Below are 1907 nucleotides of genomic sequence, written 5' to 3'. Positions count from 1 at the left end.
TTCTGAAGTTGAAGGAACTCAAGGACCCCAGCAGATCCTGCTCGACGCGGCAGCAAGTGTCAGCGAACACACGGCTTCGCAAATGCCACCCACAAGCACGCTGCGCCGAACCATAAGGAAACAGCGGCAGCAGAGTTGCAACCCCTACTCCGTTCCTGCAACTCGCGAGGATGTCGTCATTCCAGGCGAATACACGGTAAAGAAATTTGTATCCACCTTTTAGTCTTAAAAACCACTGTGCTAATTTCGGCTTTGTCTGTCTTCACTTGGAGTGCAAGCATTAATTGGTTTTCTGTTTGCAGGTTTCTCTCAAGCAAGAATCCTTCGTCGCCCACGATAGCGGATTTGGCGACCGCAACCGTATCTTAGTTTTTGCCACTCAACGCAACCTTGATTGTCTGTCGAGGTCCAAAGCTTGGTTTATGGACGGAACATTTAAAGTTACGCCATCCATTTTTTTCCAAGTGTACACCGTGCATGGAATGTACAAAGACGCGGTCATTCCTTTGGTGTACGCTCTCCTGCCAAACAAGACCGAAGAGACCTATCAAAGGTATGATTTGTACTAGGACTAGTTCTGAAATTGGAACTTGGTAAAATCATGTGGCTGATTAATATTGCCGACACTTTTTCAGGCTTTTTACAGTACTTTCAAGTCTTCTGACACAGCCTGCGGTGGAGCTGGTGTATTGTGACTTTGAGTCCGCCGCTATCATCGCCACTGGCAACATTTTCCCGCAAGCGCGTGTTCAAGGCTGTTTCTTCCACCTATGCCATGCCGTGTATCGCAAACTGTGCAAGCTTGGCTTCCAGACACGCTACGGAACAGACGAAGATTTCGCGGTTTTGGTAAGTTCGGACATTCGACTGCGTGGTATAATTGCTATACTAATGAATATATTAAAATTCGTACGCAATCGCAGGTGAGGATGCTGCCTGCCTTGGCATTTCTGCCACCTGCAGAGGTTCCAGATGCCTTCGAGGACCTCGTGGCATTGTTTTCAACGGACGCGATGCCTCTTGCACTCTACTTCGAAGACACGTACATCGGACGTCGTCGACGGAACGGATTGTTGTCTGCTATGTTCCCGACAAGTGTCTGGTCTGTCCACGCATCTGTTCTGGAGGGCCTTCCGCGCACAAACAACGCCGCCGAAGCTTGGCACCGCAGCTTCCAGGTTTGTGCCATTGCTATACGCTGAGCAAACTTTTTCGTTTGTTGAGCTTTAGCCGCTCACCTCCGACTCTTTCCAGACAAACATCAACTGCAGCAGGCCTAACCTATGGTCATTCCTGGGATGCCTGCAGAGAGAGCAGTCTTTGCAAGAAATGAAGATCGCGCAGCTGGACGCTGGTCAACCCCCCTCCGGCATGGCCGCAAAGTACCGGGTACTCAATGAGCGCATTTCACGAATCTTGTACGATCACGACGCAGCTCGGCCGCTCTCGACACTGAAATGCATCGCACGCAATGTACGGCTGTAAGTCAACTCGGGACATTCCTTCTTAGAAAACCACTTGTCACATTTTGCAAATAAACGAAGTTTTGATTGATGTTTTTATAGTTTTTGTCATGTTCAAAATCCCTGCTGCTTTGTGCGCATTAAATACAACACGTCTCCGGAAAGGTGCAGTCAAATTGGTATACTCGTCAGCCATGCAGACCCCGTTTGCTTGAACAGAAGCGAATAGCCAGATGGGGCTGAACAGGGAGCCCTAAGTCCAATACCACCTATTATAAAATTGAAGCGTCGGAGGCGCATCCTGCGACAAACAAATTTTGATGAAAGTCGAGTTCTCCGCCGTTACGAATTCCCCGCCGTTACGAGTTCCCCGTGCACGAGATGGCCTATGACGAGATGCCCGCTGTGACCAGTTCCCCTATGACGAGTTGGCTGTGACGAGTT

General features: G+C 49.3%; 1 protein-coding gene across 1 annotated transcript; it reads left to right on the top strand.

Moving 5' to 3' along the window:
- The first annotated feature begins 785 nt into the window (after nucleotides 1–785).
- Nucleotides 786–1485, top strand: LOC121833722. The gene is made up of 3 exons (XM_042287236.1): nucleotides 786–849; nucleotides 924–1178; nucleotides 1255–1485. Exons 2-3 carry the CDS (start codon nucleotides 930–932, stop codon nucleotides 1483–1485), a joined length of 480 nt encoding a protein of 159 aa, XP_042143170.1. The 5' UTR covers nucleotides 786–849; nucleotides 924–929.
- Nucleotides 1486–1907: the final 422 nt, after the last annotated feature.

Source organism: Ixodes scapularis, unplaced genomic scaffold (assembly GCF_016920785.2).
Source record: "Ixodes scapularis isolate PalLabHiFi unplaced genomic scaffold, ASM1692078v2 PGA_scaffold9__187_contigs__length_104089568, whole genome shotgun sequence".
Classification (NCBI taxonomy): Eukaryota; Metazoa; Arthropoda; class Arachnida; order Ixodida; family Ixodidae; genus Ixodes; species Ixodes scapularis.
Note: the sequence above shows the minus strand (reverse complement) of the source record. Positions and strands in the feature narration are given on the sequence as shown.